General features: G+C 46.5%; 1 protein-coding gene across 1 annotated transcript; it reads left to right on the plus strand.

Annotated features, from left to right (window-relative positions):
• Nucleotides 1–18017: 18017 nt before the first annotated feature.
• LOC139781304 (putative nuclease HARBI1) lies at nt 18018–23893 on the plus strand. Its single transcript, XM_071720155.1, has 4 exons — nt 18018–18025; nt 21262–21548; nt 21617–22175; nt 23665–23893. Exons 1-4 carry the CDS (start codon nt 18018–18020, stop codon nt 23891–23893), a joined length of 1083 nt encoding a protein of 360 aa, XP_071576256.1.
• The last annotated feature ends 296 nt before the right edge of the window (nt 23894–24189 follow it).

The raw sequence follows: 24189 nt of genomic DNA on the forward strand, positions 1-24189 counted from the left end.
TATTAAAATTTGAAGCTGTACATGTAAAATAGGACTATTTTTTCATCACTTATAAATTTAAATACAAATTAAATATAATAGTCCAGTAAAATGACTCGAAATTTGTCGATTTGGAGGAAATAATACTGACTGGGCTGAAACTTTGTAAACAGGCTTGTTTTAGGGTACTATTCAACATATTAAAAGTCCCTACGTGTAGACGCTACGTTGCGGGCAGGGGAGGGTCCAAAAAGTCCAAAAAATCAGTTTTTCGCAAATAACTCGGAAAATATCAACTTCACGGAAATTTATGTAGATCTCAAAATTGTAACTTACAAAATTCCGCACAATTTCGTTTTTTATTCAAGTCTGTACGACCAAATGGAGCAGAGATAGAATTTTTTTTAACACCGGTAGTTTTGCGGTAGTTTTGCGGTCTACGACGTCTCATTTTAAAGATAATTAAAATATCCTTAAGAAAAATACATAACATTACTGCCTCCAACCAATCAGAAAGTTATTTTCCAAAATGCACTCAAAAATGACATTTTTTCATGTTTTTTGCTCTTAACTTCAAGCTATCTTTACCAAAATGAATTCATGCATACATCAACATGTTCAAAATTTTATTCTCTTTAACTTTCATTATACATACTATATGTGTACAACCTATACTTTCAGAGTTAATACTGATTTTTACATGCAAAACATCAACATAAAAAAAATTGTTTTTTAATTAATAACTCGGCGAATTTGGACCGTACAGAAATGAATAAAAAACGAAATTGTTCGTAATTAGATTCTCTACAACTTTTATTTAAAACATTTCTCGATTCGAGAGTCCATTTTCGAGATAGCGAAAATGGATTTTCGTTGCGTCGCAAAACTACCGGTGTTTAAAAAAATTCTATCTCTGCTCCATTTGGTCGTACAGACTTGAATAAAAAACGAAATTGTGCGGAATTTTGTAAGCTACAATTTTGAGATCTACATAAATTTCCGTAAAGTTGATATTTTCCGAGTTATTTGCGAAAAACTGATTTTTTGGACCTTTTGGACCCTCTCCTGCCCGCAACGTAGTGTCTACACGTGGGGACTTTTAATATGTTGAATAGTACCCTAAAACAAGCCTGTTTACAAAGTTTCAGCCCAGTCAGTATTATTTCCTCCAAATTTTGTCATTTTACTGGGCTATAAATTTAAATACAAATTAAATGTTAAAAGTTACAGTTGTTTCTGTAAATAACAGAGATTCGACATTAAAATTTGCAATATATCAATTTTTAAACATTTTCATTAAAAAACAAATTATAATTGTAACAGTAAACTTTTAATTTAACAAAAAATACGTCCTTATAGTTAAGTTATTTCAAACATTTTATCCTAATAATATACACAAAAAATAAGCAAATACCTGTAACCAGAAATTGTAGTATTTTCCAGTCCATCACAGTCCGGTTGACAACAAGCTCGCGAACCTTCAATCACAATATCCTTTTCTATTCCAATAAAATTGCATTCTAATAGTAATGTTACTTCAACTTGCACTATTGGCAATAATTTTACTCTTTCTGTACAACCCTTTGCACATTTGGTTATCTCCTTGAATGATGGATGCATCTGAAACAATTTTCTACACAAAAATCCAATTGTTACTTCACAACCAATAAGAATACAATTATTTGGTAATATTTTGTTTTCAAATATTTCTTTTAAAATTATTGCACGAAGTCTGTATGATGATTTTTTAATACCGTGAGATACCATTTCATTAATTAACTCAAAAAATTTTAAATTTTTTGTAGTGCATATTAGATTTTTAATACTTTCCGAATCAAAATAAGCAGCAATGAATAATTGTAAAATACTATCAAATGCACAAGTATTTGCTAATAAATATTTATTTTTTCCAATCTGAACTGGTTTTAAAGATATATTGTTACCGTTTCTTATAATTGGTATCTTATATAGATTCCTTTCTAATAAAAATTTATTTTGTATACTGCCCTTTTGCAAATACTTCCCTTTGGACTGCGCCTTATCCGCCAAGCCACGCCAATTTTCAACTTCTTTGCTTGCAATTATATCTCCAACGTTGTTCATGTTTTGACAGCTAACACATATCCGCTTCTGTCCATATCCTTCTTCGCCAACTGGTATTAAACATCCATCCAAAGCGTGTACATATTTGTTACATACATAACACGTGTGCCCACCGGTAGGTTCGTGTCCATTTTCACAAGCTGGGCATCTTTTTTCTAGATTCTTATTTTGCGTGATGTTATTAATTTCATTCTGATTATTATTAACTTTTTCTTCTTGTACATCATTTTCTAAAACAGTATCTTTTCTATTCGCACGTACTAGTTTTAAACGACCACTCATAAAATCAACGTGTTTCGTGACAGTCATCTGCACGCATGGGCGTTTTCTCTGTTTTTAACATAATATTTTTTATTATGTTAAAATCACTTTCTACCGAAGCACTGCTGGCTGGTATTTTACCAAATCCAAATTTATCTCGACACACGCAAGACCATAAAGGAAGCAATTTTACATCTTTCATAAGATAATCGACCAATTGTGGCATATAATGTGCATTTTCTCTGTCTCCCACATTATCAGCCAGTAAAATCTTAACTTTTTCATCTATATCTTTTGCCCAGTAACTCCACTTATTAAAACTGTTTCCGTCTTCATTTTCTTTTTCGTTATAATCTTGTACGTTTTCCGTAACTGTTTCGTCCAAAGATTCTTTTGCAAAAAGATTCTTCATTCTTATTTTATATTCCTCGCATATCGTTTTATTATTATCTTCCGTCACACCTTCTGTTTCACTCCGCGCAATAATTAAAATTCCTTTTAATATTTCTTCTACTGTTTCAACATCCCGGCATAGAATCAGCTGTCCTATCATACATAAATAAAATTGTTTTATACGCGGGCGTAAATTTTTCAAAAAGTTAGCATATTTTTAAATAAAATGTGCTACATTAATGCGTATGTAGCAAGCAGGTAAAATGTTTTTTTTGCACGCGTCCGCGTATTCGTCCAGCGTAGAGTAATTAGTAAAACTTCGCACGGCTGCTGTTAACAGTGCACGTGAGAAATCACACACAACTTCACGTGGTTGTGGCACGCCGGATCGTATCCATTCCGTTAACCAATATTGAATGATGTTTGTATTATGTTTCTCTGATATCATTTGTGCTACTGGAAAAAGACCACTTCTTTCTGAATTGACAACACAATTATATAAAAAGATAGGTCCTGTTTTCGATTGATCAGACCTTTTTATTTTTTTTATAATGCTTCCAGTTGCATCAATATACACGGAAGATGTTTCATCCGTTGTGTACGTCCTGTACACATCTAATTGATAATTCGACCAGTAATAAACAAAGAATGGATTTAATCCAATATTATGGATAACATTTCTTAATGGCCCCAATTGCATAATTCCTAGTGCTCTTATAGGATCTTTATGGAAATAATTCTTTTGCTTAACTTCATATTTAGCGGTTCGCAGGACATTTGAACTAAATAAATGCGGAGGCTTAATACTGTCATCACTTTGCATTAATTTTTCGGCCATTTCTGTTCTATATTTCATAACAGTGGTCCTTTTTAATTTTTCCACAACAGCTTCTCTAACAGGATTTCTCAAATAACGTTTCCCGCAACGATTTCCTTCTCCTTTAATAAATTTGCATTTTATTTTAGTTATTATTTCTTCTTTATTATCTATAACGCATTTTATTATCGATCCACATTTGCACGTGCCATATGCGTATCCTGATTCTCCATTGCGTTCTAATTTATTTTGTTTAAAATGGAATCCGCAAGATAATTTGGCACATTCCCAAATTTTTTCACTAAATACCTGTTGCCATGTTCCGGGTTGCAATATTGTGTATTCTCGTGTAGGAGGTCGGCCTTTTTCGTTTTGCCTGTATGTTTTGGTCATGATCATCGATGTAAAATCTTCTTTTGGCATTGTTACTGTAAATCTCAGCACGTCATCCTTATCATTGTAAAGCCCTTCTGATTCGTTCAATGTTGATTCGTCAATTGATGTCTGAAAGGCACTTGATACGTTTGAAAATCTAACTTGCATATCATGTTCTTGCTGAGAAGGAGAGACAGGTGGCCGATTACATAATTTCTCTCTTATTTTATATCTGTTGCAAGTAACTAGTGTGTATAAAGATATCGGTGTAATAACATTTTCTAAATCTCTTGCTATTGTTATCCAAATGTCGTTAAGTTTTGAAATAATTTTTCCATCGTCTTGAACTATTTGATCTTTATACTTTATTAATGTATCAATTATGATATCCTTATCAATACTTCTAGGTCGTCCACGACCACGAGTAGCCATTACAACAAATATTAAAACCGAAAGGTATTAACAAAAAGTATTACGTATCACGTACAACCGTAAGATAAAAAAAATAATATAAAAGCGCACAACATTCGCGATACACGCACCACACACGCGTAATCGCGTATAAAGCGTATAATACGAACTGCGCCTTCAAACAGCTTTCGATACGATATGAGAAAAGCTATGCTGCTACTAACGCGAAAAGCTATGCTGCTCTCACCGGTGATCAAAAGCGAATGACGAAATCAGAATTCATCGACAATCACGTATGCATTAGTAGCGAATGTATTAGTAGTGGAAGAATCATAGGACGGCAACGCAAACATGTCCTTTTGAAGTTTCCCGACAATAAAAAAGTCGCGGAAAACAACAAGAGCGCGGCACCAGACTCACGCGGCGTCTCTCTCTCTCTACTCTTTCTTTCAGGCGGCGACTGTTTCTCGAGAGAGAGAGAAAGAGAGACACCGCGCGAAGAAAGTCGTTCCTATATGTCCGCGCCCTTAATCGAATAAAAAAACCATAGATAAATCAAGATAATTGAATCAATCATACATACGCGATAAAAAAATTAATTATTTAACCGAACTTTTAGCCATCGAAGTCGTAGATAACGGTCGACGCGGAGATAAATAAATTGTTTATTTGCAGTTAGGGGCGAGCAACAAAATCATACGTTGCATATTCTGGTAGGGCACGGTCCACACAATATTTAAATAACAAAAAACCCGAGCAACAAATTCTTTTACTTAATTTTTAGCCATCGAAGTCGTAGGTAACGGTCGACGCGGAGATAAATTGTTTGTTTATTTGCAGTTAGGGGCGAGCAACAAAATCATACGTTGCATATTCTGGTAGGGCACGGTCCACAGAATATTTAAATAACAAAAAGACCCGAGCAACAAATTCTTTTACTTAATTTTTAGCCACCGAAGTCGTAGATAACGGTCGACGCGGAGATAAATAATTTGTTTATTGCAGTTAGGGGCGAGCAACAAAATCATATATTGCATATTCTGGTAGGGCACGGTCCACAGAATATTTAAATAACAAAAAGACCCGAGCAACAAATTCTTTTACTTAATTTTTAGCCATCGAAGTCGTAGGTAACGGTCGACGCGGAGATAAATAATTTGTTTATTTGCAGTTAGGGGCGAGCAACAAAATCATACGTTGCATATTCTGGTAGGGCACGTTCCACAGAATATTTAAATAACAAAAAGACCCGAGCAACAAATTCTTTTACTTAATTTTTAGCCATCGAAGTCGTAGGTAACGGTCGACGCGGAGATAAATAATTTGTTTATTGCAGTTAGGGGCGAGCATCAAAATCATATATTGCATATTCTGGTACGGCACGGTCCACAGAATATTTAAATAACAAAAAAACCCGAGCAACAAATTCTTTTACTTAATTTTTAGCCATCGAAGTCGGGATAACGGTCGACGCGGAGATAAATAATTTGTTTATTGCAGTTAGGGGCGAGCAACAAAATCATATATTGCATATTCTGGTAGGGCACGGTCCACAGAATATTTAAATAACAAAGAGACCCGAGCAACAAATTTTTTACTTAATTTTTAGTCATCGAAGTCGTAGGTAACGGTCGACGCGGAGATAAATAATTTGTTTATTGCAGTTAGGGGCGAGCATCAAAATCATATATTGCATATTCTGGTACGGCACGGTCCACAGAATATTTAAATAACAAAAAAACCCGAGCAACAAATTCTTTTACTTAATTTTTAGCCATCGAAGTCGGGATAACGGTCGACGCGGAGATAAATAATTTGTTTATTGCAGTTAGGGGCGAGCAACAAAATCATATATTGCATATTCTGGTAGGGCACGGTCCACAGAATATTTAAATAACAAAGAGACCCGAGCAACAAATTTTTTACTTAATTTTTAGCCATCGAAGTCGTAGGTAACGGTCGACGCGGAGATAAATAATTTGTTTATTTGCAGTTAGAGGCGAGCAACAAAATCATACGTTGCATATTCTGGTAGGGCACGGTCCACAGAATATTTTAAGACCAAAAAGAGCCGAGCAACAAATTCTTTTAGTTAGTTTTTAACCATCGAAGTCGTGGATAACGGTCGACGCGGAGATAAATAATTTGTTTATGTGCAATTAGGGGCGAGCAACAAAATCATATGTTGCATATTCTGGTAGGGCACGGTCCACAGAATATTTAAATAACAAAAAAAACCCGAGCAACAAATTCTTTTACTTAATTTTTAGCCATCGAAGTCGGGATAACGGTCGACGCGGAGATAAATAATTTGTTTATTGCAGTTAGGGGCGAGCAACAAAATCATATATTGCATATTCTGGTAGGGCACGGTCCACAGAATATTTTAAGACCAAAAAGAGCCGAGCAACAAATTCTTTTAGTTAGTTTTTAACCATCGAAGTCGTGGATAACGGTTGACGCGGAGATAAATAATTTGTTTATGTGCAATTAGGGGCGAGCAACAAAATCATATGTTGCATATTCTGGTAGGGCACGGTCCACATAATATTTAAATAACAAAAAGACCCGAGCAACAAATTCTTTTATTTAATTTTTAGCCATCGAAGTCGTAGGTAACGGTCGACGCGGAGATAAATTATTTGTTTATGTGCAGTTAGGGGCGAGCAACAAAATCATACGTTGCATATTCTGGTAGGGCACGGTCCACAGAATATTTAAATAACAAAAAGACCTGAGCAACAAATTCTTTTACTTAATTTTTAGCCATCGAAGTCGTAGGTAACGGTCGACGCGGAGATAAATAATTTGTTTATTTGCAGTTAGGGGCGAGCAACAAAATCATACGTTGCATATTCTGGTAGAGCACGGTCCACAGAATATTTTAAGACCAAAAAGAGCCGAGCAACAAATTCTTTTAGTTAGTTTTTACCCATCGAAGTCGTGGATAACGGTCGACGCGGAGATAAATAATTTGTTTATGTGCAATTAGGGGCGAGCAACAAAATCATATGTTGCATATTCTGGTAGGGCACGGTCCACATAATATTTAAATAACAAAAAACCCGAGCAACAAATTCTTTTACTTAATTTTTAGCCATCGAAGTCGTAGGTAACGGTCGACGCGGAGATAAATTGTTTGTTTATTTGCAGTTAGGGGCGAGCAACAAAATCATACGTTGCATATTCTGGTAGGGCACGGTCCACAGAATATTTAAATAACAAAAAGACCCGAGCAACAAATTCTTTTACTTAATTTTTAGCCATCGAAGTCGTAGGTAACGGTCGACGCGGAGATAAATAATTTGTTTATTTGCAGTTAGGGGCGAGCAACAAAATCATACGTTGCATATTCTGGTAGGGCACGGTCCACAGAATATTTAAATAACAAAAAGACCCGAGCAACAAATTCTTTTACTTAGTTTTGAGCCATCTAAGTCGTAGATAACGGTCGAAGATGCAATATTTATTAGTGGCATTGTTTACAGAACCTTATATTTCGAAAATTTGTTTACGTTATCTTAAAGCAACAAAAAAGCAACAAATTCTGGTGTATTTGTTTTTTGGATTTGAGCACTCTATATGTGTTTTTTAGTATGTGGTGGGGCTAGAACTTGTGTAAAGCTGGCCCCCCCCATGCGAAAAAAAATATATAGTGCTCTCAAATCGAAAAAACGTTTATACCAGAATTTGTTGCTATTTTGTTGCTTTAAGATAGCGTGAAAACATTTTGGAAATATAACGTTGTTTAAGATGTAGTCAATATAGTGCTGACTGTTAAGTATTCGGATATACGTATTTTCTAAAAAAACGTTATATTTCAAAAATGTTTTCACGTTATCTTGGAGCAACAAAAAAGCAACAAATTCTGGTGTATTAGTTTTTTGGATTTGAGCACTCTATATAGGTTTTTTATTATGGGGGGGCTAGCTTGACGACAAGCTGGACCCACCCATTTTGATCGCGATTTCCTGCTAAACGGTTTGAGCAACAAAATCCGGACTAGAGCAACAAATTAGCACATAATTAGCACTAAATTTTTTAATAGGTCCGGATTTTTTTGCGATGGTGGGGGGGCTAACTTGATAGGGGTCGTGTGTGCAACACGGTCGTGTGTGCAATACGGTCGTGTGCAATGCGCTGTGTGCAATATGATCGTGTAGACAAAGCGACGTGTGCGCAATAATGCCTGTAGGCAATCGCTCTGTGGACAAATTGAAATGTGTGCTATCGGGATTGTGTGCAATGGGTGTGTGCAAACGAAGCTGTAGCCAATCGTTTTGTAGGCAAACGGAACCCTTTTTTTCTTTTTTTTAACATGGGTAAAATCTTCCACTACTGGAATCCTCACAAAGCCGCGATGGCAACCAGTCATGGATCCAGTCGGGGAGCGCCCTAAGGCAACCGGTCATGGATCCACTCAGTGGAGCGCCATCATATGGAAGCGTAGCGGCAACTAGTCAAGGAGTCCAATCAGGGAGCGCCCGTGGGCAACCAGTCATGGCACATCTTATCGGGGAGCACTCTCCGGAGTTTGCACCAGTAGCCCCCCTTACGGAGGGAAGACCCGCCCGCCCCCGGATGGGACGGGGAAGTGTCGAATTTCACGCGCGCATACCGCCAACGGTCCTACGCACGCAGCCTACCGACTAAAACACCCATGAACGACCCTAACACTGTACTATGCTGAGGGATCCCGGGTAAACGCAATGATCACATCCATGGACCCCCCCGCATCTCGCCTTACAGGGCGATCCCTGTTTCCTATTTACTACAAACGGATGAGTGCCGTCACCCTCATCCGCAAGCAAACCCTCCTTAGGGGGCGTAACAACCAGAGGTGGTCAGGGAGCGCCGCGGCAATCGGTCAAGGACCCCATTCGGGGAGCGTCAAGGCAACCAGTCACTAACTTCAGGTGGCGAGCGCCAAAGCAACCAGTCGTGGAGTCAATCGGGGAGCGCTCCGGCAACCAGTCCTGAAGTCCGTCCAAAAACGCCGCAGCAACCAGTCACACCTCCATCCGGCTGTCCACCCCCCTGCGTAAACGAGTCGCGACCTAAGAAAAAACGTGAGGGGAAAAACAACAACCCCATCCCCTCCGAAAAAAGAAAAACGGAGGCCCAGAACCGGGACCAAAATCCCGAACCCAAGCCCCAAAATAAAGTGCCGGCACAAGCCGGTCTGGCGGGCGAGTAGGGGCCAGCCCCACAGGCCGGACCCCAAACGCCCCCCCATTCCTCCCCACCGGACAATTGATCCCCGCGCACGAAGGGAGAGGCAGGTAATGGGACCCCCGCCCCTTTTATCATTGGTCCGAGTGGCCCGACGGGCATCGGGAACGGAACGAAACCGAGGCCCGAACCCCCCGCCACCCCGACGCGGCCCAGCCAGCCCCCAATTACAGGTCACCCTTGACTGTCGCCAACCGAATCAAGACGACGACGGGGAACAGCCCCCACGCTCCCAACCCGAACAACCCGTCCCCCCCAACGCGAGTCAAGTCCGTTCAATACCCCCTTGGGGGAGCCAAGGGCCCAACACGCAGACGGAGTTTTACAACCAGGCCGTGGACCTCGACCATAACTGCACCGCCCACTCGTCTCCCCTCCCTCCTTGGCTTTTTTATCGAGGGGTCCCACCTCTATGTCGGTGGGGCGGGAAGCGGGATAAGCGGCGTACGCGCGTACGGCAACCACATCCCGCCCCTCTCGGTCCCGACCTACCGTGGTTTTTTCAAGAAGTATCCATTCCTCACCCTCCTGGCTTTTTTATCGAGGTGTCCTTCCTCTAGGCCGGTGGGGGGAGTCCAGTTACGCCCGCCAGCACGTGGGCGCCCAAAGGCTTCGCGCGTCCGACGCCACGCTCAGCCAGGCGCCCCGTCCGGCGGCACACAGCTGCCCCATGTCCCCCTTTCGGTTCCGGCCCCCGCTGCCATTTTTATTGAGGTGCCCGTGCCTCTAGGTCGGCAAGGCTGGTAACTAACCACAGCCACCAGAACGAGAGCGCCACCCCCCAGGCGCGCCCAGCCCCCACGGCGCCCGAGGCAAGGCGACCAACAAGCATCGTGACAACCAGTCAGAGGTCTACTCGGGGAGCGCCGAAGCAACCAGTCATGGACCCCCTCGGGGAGCGCCACAGCCCGCCACGCCCCACCCCTGCCGAGAAGGGAGCGCCACCATAGACGGCGGAATGCCCCGCCCGGCGGCACATGACCAGCACCGCCTTTCTCGGTTCCGACCAACCGCGACCGTTTTCATCGAGGTGCCCGTCCCTCTAGGTTGGTGAAGTGCAAAAAGTGATCCCATCCGCCAGCACGTGAATGTCCGCAAACCGAGCATCCCGCCCGGCGGTATGTAGACCACCGTACCACCTCTCTCGGTTCCAACCAACCGTGGTTCTTAATTTCGTCGGAAATGAGGTATCCATTCCTCTCCCTCCTTGGTTTTTTCTCGAGGTGTCCATCCTCTATGTCGGTGAAGCGGAATTAGCGATCGCATCCACCGGTGCAATCACGCCTCCGGTCCTCCAGGCGGTTGCCCTAGGTCTCACCAGGAACGATCCGCCCACACCACCTCTCCCGGTCCCGACCGACCGCGGTTAATTTTTTAACGAAGTAACCACCTTCGAGTCGGACCTTTCTCGAGGTGACCAACCTCTAGGCCGGTGAGGTGCGTAGCCACTCCCTCGGCTAGCCAGTCAGGAGCGCGAGCACCTTTTTCGGTCCAAGGCCGACCGGGCGTTTACAATCAGGGTCGCCTTTCCCTATCGACTTTTGGAGCCCTTGTAGCCGACACCGTCAAACTAGTCGGGCTCCTAAAGAGGTCAGCCGCTCCCCCCAGTTTCCATCGGGGTCTTCTTTCCTCTAGGAACAGTTGAGCCAGGCCCCCACTCTGTCGGCATACCGACGTGCAATGAGTGAGAAATCCAGAACCTCCACCCGTTGGTTTTTCTTTCGAAGTATCCGTCCTCTAGGCCGGCGGAGTGGTCACCCACCCCTATCGACCCCGGCCGATCAAGCGTTTGATACCGGGTCGCCTTCCCCCATCGATTATTATAGTCCGAGTAGCCGACGCCAGTCTAACTAGTCGGTCCTCTAAGCAGGATGATCGAACCCCCGGTTCTGGGTAGCCTTCCCATAGGACGGCTGGTAACAGAGCGATGATTGTCCCTCACGGTTTCGTCCAACCGGGCGATTTTTAAAGAGGCCGTCTACCTCCCAAGCCCCTAAAAGGGTTCCCCGCTCCGCAGTAGCTCTTAGGCCACAACGGCTTACGGTTTATGGGAACAGGCACCCCCAAGCCCCCACCCTGCCGGAGCACCGGCGTGCAATGGGTGAAGACCAAGGACCACCCGTCCCACACAAGACCGGTGAGAGGAGTGTACTCCCCTCTAATGATCCCGGCCGACCAGGCGCTTGAAGTCGGGGTCGCCAACCCCTACCAGGAGAAGAAGACCGAAGTCACCCAGGCTGGGGAGCCTGGGTCGATCCTCTAAGCAGGGCTCCCGGACCCCCGGTTTACTGTCTGGGTTTTCCTTCCCATAGAGCGGCCGGGTCACAGAGCCTAGACTCGTCCCTTACGGTCCCACTCGACCGGGCAAACTTATTATAGAGGTCGCCTACCTCGCGCGTCCCCGAAGGGACTCCCCGGTCTCCGCCAGCCCGAAGACTGACAGAGATTACGGTGCTGATGTGCTCGGGACCCCGGGTGCGCAAGTACCCATATCGGGGAAGTCTCCTAAGGGCCCCTAAGGGCCCCCGGTGGCCTCCCCCGACCCCTGGGGGGGAAACAAGACCCATTTTTTTTGTTCACGCTGAGGAAATCTTCGACTACTGGGGTCCCAGGCCCGTATAGAGCCTGGTATACACCAGTAGCCCCCGAAAGGGAAGACCCCCTTGTCTCCGGGGAGAAGACAAGGGGAGTGTGGGATTGTACGCGCGTCGCAGGTATGCGGCGCACGCAGCCTACCCACTAAACCCCAGCGAGCGGCCTACTCTGGCGTTTCGCGGGCACCCCGGGAAAGAGCTAGTCATTACTTCCGGGATGCCCGCCGCCTTACGCCTTTTGTGGCGTACCTTCCTGTTACTTCCCAGTTGGGAAGGTTCTCCTGTAGTTCGGCGGAGGTGGCCGCTACCTCCCTCCGCCGTGCCCTCTCGTGTATCTGTGAGGGGGTGGGGGCTGAACCCGGGAGTCCCCGCCCGGGCCCCACATTTGTACCCGGGTCCGATCCTAACCGTTGCACATGAGGGAGCAGGCGAACTCCCCCTCACGGCGGTCGGGCCCATTCCTCTCGTGTCCGATCTACAACCTGAAGATAGTAGGAAGGGAGGGGGGATGGAGAGATCTCCTATTTCCTTCCCCTCCCTTTTTTCCCCTCTATCCCACCCAGTGGGATCCACTATGGGTGGGGGGCGGGCACGTACGGGGAGTCTCCATCTTCGGCGAGGTGGCAACCCTTGCGGTCGCCGAAAGACTCCCCCGTCCCCGTCCATGTCTACTGGATCCTGCGCGGGTTGTTCTCCGCGTCGGATCCTCTCCGCCTATACCTTGGTGGCCATGACCGTTCCGCAAAACGTCATCATGGCCCGCCACTTGTCTTCCCCCCCGACCATCGCTGCCACTATGGCCGGGAGGGAGAGATTCCCTCCAATGCTGGCGCGTAGGACTCGGCGCTCTTCCGCCCACGCCGGACAATGTGCCAGCGTGTGCTGCGCCGAGTCCACCTCCTCTACGCAATGGTGGCACTGCGTGGTCTGTTCCTTTCTTATCCGCCACAGGTACTCACCGAAGCAACCGTGCCCGGTGAACATCTGCGACATGAGGAACGTGAGTCCGCGTCCTCTTCTGTTTGCCCACTCTTCCAAAACTGGTTGAACGGCACTGACGATCTTCCCACCCGGCAGAGCCGGGTTGCTCAGGTATTCCTTCCATTTGGTAAGGAGGGCCGTCGCGGCCTCCTGGCGTATTGCTGTACGGACCCTGGCCGTGATCTCCACGCCTAGCCCCTAGACCTCCCGCGTACGCCAAAACACATACGCGTGTTTGTCGGCGATGAGCTCCATTGGAGGCAGCCCGGCCAGGGTCGAGGCAGCCGCGTGCGAGGTGGTGCGATAGCAACAGGCCACTCGGATGGCCACCAGCCTCTGCACCCTGCGCAGTTGCGCCTTGAGGCTCTCGGTGGCCATCATTTTCGGGGCCCATATCGGGGCCCCGTATAGAGCTATCGAATGCACCACCCCGGCGTAGAGCCGGCGAGCACTGCTGCCGACTCCCCTAAGGTTGGACATAAGCCGACCCAGGCTGTTTGCCGCAACCTTCGCCCTCGGATCCGTGCGAGCGATGAGCTCGCCGAAATTCCAACCCTAAACCGAGCCGTCCGACCATAAACCGAGCAGTTCCACCTCGGTCCCTATTGGGACGCGGACTCCATCCACCATCAAGAACCTCCCCTCGGGTGACTTCCCCGCCAGGCGGCGATTATAAAAGTACGCCGTCTGGGTTTTTTAGGGAGCCACCCTTAACCCAAGGCCCTTGATGGCTCTGACCACGCAGGCCACCGCGACATTTGTCAGCCGTCTGGCCTCCTCCCATGTTTTTCCCTCGACTCCCAGGAACGTGTCATCGGCGTAACCGGTGACCCAGGAGCCGGGGGGAAGGGCAAGCCGCAAAGCTGCGTCGTACCCGAGGCGCCACAGCAACGGGCCCAGTACCGAGCCCTGTGGCATTCCTCACCCGAGGAATCAATCTCACCCTCCAGATCCCGTTCTGGTCCATATAGGCCAGCTTCCTATCCCGGAAATAGTCCAGTATGACCCGTATGAGATAGGGAGGGACGTTATGATATATTAACGCCCTCCCTATTACGGGCCAGGGCAGGCTGTTGAATGCGTTGTTAATGTCAAATGACGTGCCCAACAACAGCCCGCCCTCCCTCCAGATGGCCTCCACGCGGAACTTGATGCAATTGATCGCATCAATAGTGGACATGCCCGCGCGAAAGCCATACTGGTCCGTAAATAAGTTCGGACCATCCCGGGACAGGTGCTGGAGGAGGCGCTCGGCGATAATTCGCTCGAACATCTTGCTATCCTTCCCCAGCAAGCATATCGGCCTATATGCGGAGGGTGAGTCCGCAGGCTTGCCCTCCTTCGGGAGGAGGACCAATTTTGCTTCCTTCCATTCGCTTGGGAACCGTCCGGTCCTCAGGCAATCCGAAAACAGACCTGTTAACTGACCGGACAGTTCCCCGGCGACCAAGGCCCAGGCACGGCCGGGGATGCCGTCAAGACCGGGAGCTTTTCCCTTTTTCATCCTCTTGACGGCCCTTTGGAGCTCCTCCGGCGTGACCCTTAGCTCCTCATTCCACTCTTCCTCGTTCCGTTCCACTCGGAATTCCCTCTCCCATCCCTCTTCCCCAGCGGGGAAGAGGTTATCAATCACCTCTTCGAGGAACCGAGGGTCCATTGCCTTTGTAGTTGGGGACGTCCGTGGTTTGAGTTTATTCATTACCAGTTTATACGGACGTCCCCACGGGTTCTCCTGCAATGTTTGGAGAAGCCCCTTTCCACGACCTTTCCTTGGCCGCCCGTATGGCCTTGGCAAAAGCTGACCGGGCAGCTCGGTAGCTCTCGCCGGCCTCCTTCTCCGGGACGTCACCGCGTCCTGTTCGAGCACGTGTCCAGACACGCCGCGCCCGGACGGAGGAGTGCCTCAATTCCGCGATCTCCTCCGTCCACCAATATGCGGCGGGCTTGGTACTGTACTTCACCCGGGGCATCGCGACATCGCACGCGTTTCTCATCCTGCCCCGGGTTTCGCCCAGTTGTGCCTCTACGCTGCGCCCCTCCTCAGGGGCATTGGCGCACTATCCCGACACGATCAGAGCCGCCATGAAACGATCTCCGTCGAGTTTTCTTGCCGCCCATCTCGGTGACTTGGCCTCCGCCTCGCGGCAACGGGCCAGTACCGCTGGAGGGACGACCGAGATTCCCATCTCGATCAGGAGATGATCGGATAGGGTCTCCAATTCCCCGGCCACCCTCCAGCCGTGCGTGAGTCGAGCGGCGAGGGGGTTCGCCCAGGTGATGTATATCACCGAGCCCCCCTGCCTACGCACGCACGTGTACGCCGAGCCCGTGTTTAGGACGCACAGGCCCAGCTCCGCCGCCTACGCTTCCAGGACCCGGCCCCTCCTGTTCGTGACGGGGGATTCCCACAACGCCGACTTAGCGTTGAAGTCCCCCGCCACGATGGTAGGCCCCGGGAAGTGTCTCCTGACGCAGTCCCCCAGGGCCCCAAGGAACTCCTTGAATTGGGCCAGGTCGATACTCGGCGGTATATAGACACCGATCACCGAGATGGGCCCCCAGCGTGTCGCCACGAAGCCGTTCCTCGCCTCACTACGAGTGATAGGGGGGGCTCGCGGCGACGGAATACAATAGATGGCAACCGAATCCCGCGCGTCCGCCGCCCAATTGGGATGGTTGGGCGGCACGCGATATGGTTCGGCCACCACCCCTAAACCACAACCACGCTCGGCCATCGTGTGCACGAACAAGTCCTGCGCCGATCGAGCGTGGTTGAGATTCCCTTGCAGCAGTTTTGTTCCGCTAGCCATTTGTTGGCTGTGGGACCTCCTCCGTCCACTTCCATCACCCCTGGGTTTTGGTTGGGTGCCTTGTCTTCCGCCTCTGCTCCTTGCAAGCCTTGATCCTCCCCCCATCCCTGGGGATTTGCCTCTTCCTCCCTGGACTTAGACGTTTTTGCTCTCTTCCGTACCGTCATCTGAATGTTAACATTCTCCGACGATACGATAGTGGGTAGCCGCCTCCCGGCGATCAGCGTCGGGCTTCTTTTGGCCTCGGCGGGGGCGGATGTTTTGGCCTCTTTTGCGGCTCCCTGGCCGTCTTTGCCGGACCTATTCATCCTCGCTGTCGCAGCTTTAGCGGGGGCCCCCTTTCGGTGCGCCGGTTTGCAGGCCTTGCTGCCCGCTCTGTGACCGGCTGGGAGTCCCTTATCGGCGCACACGGGACACTTGGGTACCGCGCTACAATTTTGCGCCCTGTATCCGGGCTCACCGCACCGGTAACACCGGCCGCTTCTATCCACCTCGCTGGTGCAGGTGGCCCTCACGTGGCCCCCCTCCAAGCATCTATAACATTGGAGGGGGCGTTGCTCCAGCAATTGCGCCTTCGCGCTAAGCCACCCCACCAGCAGACGGCCTTTCGCAGCGATAGTGTTGGCAGCGGCAACGGGGCATTTTACCCACGCCGACCGCAAGCCATTGGACGCTCTCCTCATTTGTCCCACTTGCACGTGGGAGAGGAGGCACTTCCCCACTTCCGCGATCGCCTTCGCCAGCTCCTCGACGGAGATCGAGTCGTCGAGTTCGCTCACCCGAATCTCCGCCGTCATGATCGGTCTGGCGACCCGCACGTCCTCGCGTCCCGCAAACAGTTCGCCCAGCTTACGGGCGAGATTGTCCGCGTGGGCATATCTATCCTTACCGGGGATTTCCAGGGAGAGGGCTCCTGTGGCGGTCCTCTTGGCTCGGAGTCCCCCGGTTATCCCCAGCTCGGCGAGTTGGACTTTGCTCCTCGCCTCCGCCAGGATCGTCGCATATTCCCCCTCCGGGCATGTCATCGTGACTGCCGCGGTACGGGGTTCTCTCCTCTTACTTTTGCCCGGAGGGATGACTTTGGCTGCCTCCTTGCCCTTCGGTTTTGAGGCAGAGGCTTTGGCGGCCACCTTCGGGTCCCTCTGACCTCGTTGCGGGGTCTTAGGTTGTCCCTGCGTCTTCCCCTTATTTCCTCTCCTGCGAGTGACGTCGGCCCAACTCGCTTGGGCGTCTGTCGTCGCCGGGGTGGGAAGAGGAAGGTTTTGTTTCTGCTGGCCGCCATTTCCGCTGGTATTAGCGGCTGGCTTCGGCACAGCAGGCTTTGGTGTCTCTCCTTGCGTTTTCCCGGGTGTGGGCACAGGCACCGCTACCTGTGCCTTTCCCTTTCTCTCGGTTTTACCTCTACCTTTTGTGGTAGGGGCAGGGGGTCTCGCAGCTGTCGCTATTGTGACCGGTGCCAGGACTACGCCGTTTTGCTGCAGCCTGCGCTCCAGACTCGCGAAGAGTCCCGTTATCTGTGCGGTCATCTTTTCTAAGAGCCTTCCCTCCAGATCCCGAGGCTCCGCTGTTCGGACGAACCCCCCGCCGCCGAAACGAAGGACCGGTTCTCCCAGAGGACCCAGAGGACCCAGAGGAACCTCCTGGTTATCAGCACCTCCGCTTCTACCAGGGATTGCTTCTTCTATGACCTTCGTCCTTTGATGGAAGGGCGGACTGCGGGCGGCATGCCCGTCTCGGCAATTTCCTCCATCACCGCCGCCCTGGTGGACTCCTCGTTCTCCTCACCTGTATCGGAGCTATCGCGGTTGCTATATTTTATCCGCTTCCTCTTCCTCATGACCGGTCTCGGTGGCAAAGACGGGACATTTATCCCGTCATCTTCACCAGGAAGAGCCGTCCCATGACTGCGGAACGCCTCTTCGCACCTAAGTAAGCGCTCAGTCAGGCGCTTATTATCAGCTCGTAGGATTGTCATCTCGCCCCTGAGGAGTTCGAGCTCCGCCTCGTGCGTGTCCTCCTCCGTGGCCCTCTCCGCACGTATGGTGTCACGTCTTACGGTACATGCACCGGTGAATTTCCGCCACATAAAATTTTTTCTTTTCCACCGCCTTTGTTGCGCAGCACCTGAAAACAATATAATAAATATAATATCACCCTTTAATCAAACTGTCACAACACCAAGCAGCTGACACATAACGTACGCGTTTGTAAAGCAGCTAATGGCCGCCTTAGGTCACCTCCTCAAGCTTAAGCCCCATTTTCATAAATTACACTATAAACTTTTGGACAATTACTTGTTAAAATTCCCCAGAATCAATAAAGTTAATTAGAAATTGCTATTCATTGCTTAGGGCCAATTTCACCAACGTCGGTTAGACTAACCGTCGGTTAAAGTTAACAGGGCGGCCAACTTATCATACTTACCTCATGATACTTAACCTCAGATTTCAGTTCAGTGGGTTATCAGCTAATACACATCGGAAAAAGTTAAAGTTAAATACAATGAATGACATTTTAAATTTTATATTTTTCGACGAATTTGCTGATGACAATTTACAAACATACTATCGAAGGCCACGTAAAATTAAACCACGTATAAATTATATAGAAGTATTAGACGAAGTTGACTTTAAAAACAGATTTAGAATATCAAAAAATAGTTTTATGATGTTGTTAGAAAGGATAGAAAACCAAATTCGGCAAAATACTGATTGGTATGTATTGCACAGAATTATATATACTAGGTGCGCAACTAAGTTTCCGGGTTTCACACATAGATGGCACCAATAACACATGTACTCGACTTACATGTCTGAAGTTGTCTGAAGTTATAGCTTGGACATCTGTTAACAATAACCAGTCGTTATATAAACACATATCGCAACGCAAAAATATTTTTTCTAACAACGGAGATGTCGAGTTTTGTGCCAAATAAACAGCATTTGCGGGAAGCTTTGCTTTTCTGCTTTAACTTGAAAAAAAATGCAGCTGAAGCACGTCGTTTGCTTGAGGAGGCCTACGGCGAACATGCACCATCGAAAACTACCTGTGAAGATTGGTTTAAACGCTTCAGAAGTGGCGATTTCGACACTGAGGACAAGGAGCGCTTTGGTGGGACCAGAAAGGAATCGTGTACTATGAGCTGCTGAAACCGGGCGAAACTGTCAATGGGCATCGCTACCGACAACAACTGATCAATTTAAACCATACATTGCTCGAAAAACGGCCAGAATGGGACACGAGACACGAACGAGTGATATTGCAGCACGACAACGCTCCGTGCCATCGCAGTTCCATCGTCCAGGACACCATCAAAACGCTGAAATGGGATCTGCTACCGCACCCGCCGTATTCGCCAGACCTGGCGCCTTCCGATTATCACTTGTTCCGGTCGATGGCGCATGGCTTGGCTGGGCTACACTTGACCAATTTCGAAGAAGTGCAAAATTGGTTGGATGAATGGTTTCGGTCCAAAGACGCGTCGTTTTATTGTCGCGGTATTCATGTATTGCCAGAGAGATGGCGAAAATGTATAGCTAGCGAGGGACGATACTTTGAATAAACCATTTTTTGTATTTCTCTTGAAATTTTCCATTTTTTATTGATCAAAAAAACCCGGAAACTTAGTTGCGCACCTAGTATATGTATGTATATGTTTATAATTAATAGTAGTAAAATTGTGTATAATAGGGGAGAGCGGGGCTAGACCGCTAACGGGGTAAATCCGCCAAATCAAATATCTCGGAACCTGTATATTGTGCGAACTCGCTATTAACATTGTAAACGCTGCTTATGGTACCCATGTGACCAACGGAGTTTCGGCAGGTTACCTGCCGTGTTATGATTTTTACGAGGGCAAACGTGTTTTCGGAAGGTGAAAGTGAAATTTTCTGCGCGTGGAAATATTCTGCGCGTTGTAATATCTGCAATAATATTTGCTCTCCAAATCTCGAGGTACGTGATTATAAAGAGTAATGCATGCTGAACACGAATCCAGTGTAGTTTTTTCATTGTCGTTAATGTCTAATATTTCGTGGGCGATCAAACCTGAAACTTATGTTTGGGGCTTATCCGCTAGTAAGCACCTGGGGCTGGTCCGCTAGTCTCGTCACTGTGGCGCGCCGGGCGCACGATTTCAGCTCACGGCGATTTCAGGTTAGGTTTCCCTCGAGCGGCGTGATTCTGTCTTCCCTTGCACGTGCGTCAGTGTCAGTTTGTGTAGGAGGGAAATGGTACGCACGTATTGTCGCAAAACGGGTGTTTTGGCCAACCAAAAAGATGGCGGACCGTTGTTTTCGAGATTGCTCGCGCTCACGGCACGTCGGCGAGGTACGGCGAGACACGGCACGGCTCTGAGATCCCGCGATTTCCGCGCGAGAGTTGACATGCCGCGCTCGCGGTAGATCGTCGTTGTTGGTCGTTGTGTCAGTGACAGTCGCGCGTGCGACCGCATAGTCCAGCGTTCGCCGCATCGTCTCGGCGTCATTGTCGCCGCCGTTGTAGTGGTGGTGGTGTCGGTGGTGGTCATCGTCGTCGTCGTCGTCGTCGTCGTCGTGGTGGTCGTGGCCGTCGTCGTCGTCGTCGGCGCGTCGAGGAATCGGCGCGAGGACGCCGTCGAGTCGGTAAAATGGTCGCGCTCCACCGCGAGCTTTTCTAACCCCCCTGTCGTTATTTATTGCTCACCCGCGAGAAACGCGGCTTGGTTAGGTTGCTCGAGGGTCCGCGCTGATCCTATGGCACCGGAACGCCGTCACGCGTGTTCCCCGTGGTTGCCCGCGTTGACAATGTGACGTGCCGTTGGGGAGTTTACGATTTGGTTAACCTCTGTATTCACGAGCCTAAATTGTTTTATGCAATAGGTAAAACAATAATTTTTTAATAATGTTTTGCATTAAAATTTTTAATAAATTTTTATATTTTTTTCTTAAAAAACAATTATTAAAATGTATCCTATCATTTTTCAGGATTAGATGTACGTATATGTATTGAAAATGCAGTGTAACGGATAAACCCCGGGGGGTGGCGGTTCAACCCCGGCATTTTTGAGATTTCAATTTTGCACCGTTGTCGTTTTTGCTCTAGACCGGTTAAACAAAGCGACGTAGATAAAAATTTCCTGTATAAATTTTGTAGCTAAAGGTTCACTCTCTACAGTGGTATACCATATTTAACTACAATTATTTATTTTGTTGTTAAAAATCGGCACCGAAGAAAAACTAACGGTCTAGCCCCGGTCTCCCCTACATTAATAAATATAAACATAATTTTTTCCTATAATATTTTAATTTTTCTTGTTTTTTAACAGTAATGATGCTATTCCACCTATCATACAGTTATTAGTTGCCCTACGCTTCTACGCAACAGGTTCTTTCTTGCAAATTATTGGAGATTTCTGTGGCATTAGTATATCTAGTACTCAAAGGATTGTTTATCGTGTATCTTGTGCTATTGCTACATTAAGACAAGAGTTTATAAAACTTCCGTTATTACCTGAAGAAATTCGTCAAAATGAGGAGGAATTTTATCAAACTGCCAAATTTATTCGCGCTATTGGCTGTATGGATTGCACTCACATAAGAATACAATCATATGGTGAGTAGAATTTAAATATATATACATATATATACACATTTTTTACATAAAAACCTTCTCTAATACAGGTAAAAAAGAGAGTGAATTATATGGAAATAGAAAAAGCTGGTTTTCTTTTAATGTACAAGTTGTCGTTAATGCTAAATTGGAAATTATAGATATAGTAGCACGATGGCCAGGATCTACACATGATTCCACTATTTTCAATCATTCACGAATAAAAAGTTTATTTGAAGCAGGCACATTTGGTGACAGTGTACTTATAGCAGATTCTGGATATTCAAACTTATTGTATATTATGTGTCCATTACACTCTCCGACAACAGCTGCAGAGCACCTCTATAATGAAGCTCAAATCAGAACGCGTTCAAAAATCGAACGTTTCTTCGGTATATGGAAGAGGACATTTCCAATTTTATCTGTTGGAACACGTTTTCGCACACCTGAGAAAATGCTTCCTGTCATTGTTGCAACAGCAGTGTTACACAACATTATTCAACACGATAAAGAGGAAATTATAACTAATCCCGAAGCATATAATAATGCTACTGTTTTAATGCAAGACATAAATGAGAGTAACAGAAATGTCACTGATGTGCGACGTACAATAATGGAATATTTTAAAAGGTAATGGTGACAATCATTAGTCAAAAGAATATACTGTAATACTACGTAATAAACTTTTTTTATAATAGATTAATTTTTTGAGCACGTAAGAAAGACGTTACAAGACAACATGATAGGTGTGTGAAGAATGGCAAGGATATGCAAAATCGATTATTAATATGTATTTACATTGAATGAGGCAAACATTTTTATTTAATGAAAACTTATTAATTAGACTTTCAATGATAAGTAAGTTTAATATAATTCATGGAAATTTTATTTTAGAAACTTTTATACATTTTGTACTTACAGTTGCATGTACAGTTTGTATTGTATACATAATACATAAAATATAGTATAAAATAATATATCCACTAATACTCTTGTACTTATTTTTATAAAATAAATAAGCGTATATCTTTATATTTTGTATTTATTCTCATGAGAAAAATCTTTTACTACTTATATTCATGTATGTATACAACTCATATATAGAACTTGTAAAACTAAATAAAATTAATATATCTGTAACATTCAGAACTTAATATCACATTTTTTTCTAGCAGCAGATAATAAAAGTTTCCTTTTTCTATCATTTAATAAATACAAAACCCTTTAAATATATGCATGTTTTAATTTATTTTGGCACAAGATGCACAAAAACTAACAAGGAAATATTATGCAACTTTAAAACTTAAAAGTTATAACACAGGTATTCATTTTTTCATTTTTTAATATAAATGAAATAATCTTTAAATTATTGATCTACTTTTAAAACGCTATGAATGCGTCTTAAAATAATCTTTAAGTATGAATATGCTTACGTATTTTAAGTCTTTGAATGTAAATAAAAATTAAAAAAATAAAAAGAACATCGATTTTATGTTAACAACCTTACAGCCGTACACTTCGGGTAAGCAGCCGAGAGCGGGTGAAAGCCCGCAGGGAACGAGTCAGCGGACGCAGCGACCGGCGGAGCGAGCGGAGATAACGGCCGGACTCCCGGGCAGCGGACGGAGCGAAAATACTCGCGAATTATTTTATGTTCGAGTTAAGAAAAGACGGCGCCTGCGCGACGGCGAACGCATAAGGTGCAAAATAAGAATAAATCTCCCGGCGAGTACGAAAGAGGGACTCGTCGTGAGGAGTAGGCGTCGAATCCAGGCGATCATTCGGGCTATCCATTTCCCTTTAAGAATAAGACCGCGTCATGCCCATATGGCTATTTCTTTCTTTAAATATAAAATAGCGTTATGCCCATATGGCTATTTCTCTCGTTAGATTAAAACAGCGTTAAGCCCATATGGCTATTTCTTTCTTTAGGTATAAGATTCGCGGAAGGCCCGAATGGCCATGTTATTCTAAGACATTATTCTCATTGTTTTGACACACCGCCGATCAATAAAAGATATTTATTTTGACGGTTCACCAAAGACTTATATTTAGTTTCGCGCACAAAGGTCGGTGCGATAGGTTAAGTGCGTAAGCGGTAAATCGCGACAATCTCTAGAATCAGGGGCCCGGAGGAGCATCCCTGGAGCGGACCTGGTATACACGTCCACTGGGTCGGCATCATCGTCAGACCAAGTTCCCGGGAAAAACGGTTTCTCCAGAAACAAAGGTCCTTATCCATCTCCCAAGGGCCTGGGACACCCTCCCAGGGGGTCGGCGTCATCGTCAGACCAAGTTCCCGGGAAAAGCATCTTCCCCAAGAACGAAGGCCAGGAGAGGCATTATAAGCACCCCAGCAGGGCACCCGAGGGGTCGGCGTCAACGGCCGACAATCGAAAGATCACCTGGACATCATCTACGGGAAATTCACCTGGAATCGTTATCAAGGGCATCTCCAAGGAGCTGCGCACGGGTCGGCGTCAACGCCATTAAAGATTTCCAAAAGGTGAAAACCTGGTGCATCGGGGTCAACGGCGGAAGGTTCTCGCACTGCGTTGCGCGTGGAAATTTCCACGGGAACCTTCTGGAACGATCGTGAAGGCGAAATGCGCAATAGGGCATTCGGCGAGGGCGTAATAGTCAT

Source organism: Temnothorax nylanderi, unplaced genomic scaffold (assembly GCF_030848795.1).
Source record: "Temnothorax nylanderi isolate EJ_2023f unplaced genomic scaffold, tnyl_v1.0 TNYL_tig0328_pilon, whole genome shotgun sequence".
NCBI classification, from domain to species: domain Eukaryota; kingdom Metazoa; phylum Arthropoda; class Insecta; order Hymenoptera; family Formicidae; genus Temnothorax; species Temnothorax nylanderi.

Bases quoted from the DNA above. Each gene is read 5' to 3' on its own strand.
- LOC139781304 (XM_071720155.1), top strand. The intron at 21,549-21,616 runs GTGAGTAGAATT...TCTCTAATACAG, and splicing joins CATAAGAATACAATCATATG to GTAAAAAAGAGAGTGAATTA. The intron at 22,176-23,664 runs GTAATGGTGACA...GACAATCTCTAG, and splicing joins ATAATGGAATATTTTAAAAG to AATCAGGGGCCCGGAGGAGC.